The following is a 640-nucleotide window of genomic DNA, read 5'->3' as shown; positions in this document are numbered from 1 at the left end:
GGGGGGGGCGGCAGCGGCGCAGACACTCCTCGCGGTCCGGGTGGTTGTTGCCGTTGCCGCGGCAACCGCCGTAGGTGAATTCCCGGCAGGAATTCTCGGCCGGGATGAAATACCAGCGCACGAAGGACGCCCGGCACGGGCCCGTCACGGGGGGGGCCGAGCAGCGCTCTGGGGGGGGGGTTAGAGAGGGTTTGGGGGGTTAGAGGGGTCTAAAGGGGGCACAAGGAACCCCCAAAATTCCCCCCCCGGGAAAAACGGGGAGTTACCTGCCAAGGTGGAGTTGGGACGATTCGGAGCTGGGGGGAAAAGAGGGAAAAAAGGGGAAAAGAACCCAAAATGAGGCAGGGCTGGGGGTGCTCTGCTCCCAGATTTGTTCCCATTCCCTCCAGGATCCCCTCCCGGATCCCCCAAGGACCCCCCCCGCTCCTCAGCCCCCCCCACATCCCTCCTGACATTCCCGAAATTGTTCCCGTTCCCTCCTGGGACCCCCCCGATGCTCACCCCTCTCTGGGACCCCCCGTATCCCTTCCGACATTCCCAAAATTGTTCCCGTTCCCTCCTGGGACCCCCTGACCCCTCCGGGACCCCCCCGTTTCTCACCCCGCTCCGGGCCCCCCCCCGCACCCCTCCCGACATTCCC

The 640-nt window shown here is 66.1% G+C and overlaps 1 protein-coding gene across 1 annotated transcript; it reads right to left on the bottom strand.

Annotated features, from left to right (window-relative positions):
* Window positions 1–4: 4 nt before the first annotated feature.
* On the bottom strand, window positions 5–637 carry LOC113942656 (proteinase inhibitor-like; the record flags this gene model as incomplete). Its single annotated transcript, XM_027633748.1, has 3 exons — window positions 5–168; window positions 267–296; window positions 601–637. Coding segments are annotated over 3 exons (231 nt in total), but the record flags the coding sequence as incomplete, so codon positions are not given.
* Window positions 638–640: the final 3 nt, after the last annotated feature.

The sequence above is a fragment of the Corapipo altera genome, unplaced genomic scaffold (genome assembly GCF_003945725.1).
Source record: "Corapipo altera isolate COAL_440 unplaced genomic scaffold, ASM394572v1 55475, whole genome shotgun sequence".
NCBI lineage: Eukaryota > Metazoa > Chordata > Aves > Passeriformes > Pipridae > Corapipo > Corapipo altera.
The sequence above is the reverse complement of the archived record's forward strand: the minus strand, read 5'-3'. Positions and strand labels throughout refer to the sequence as shown.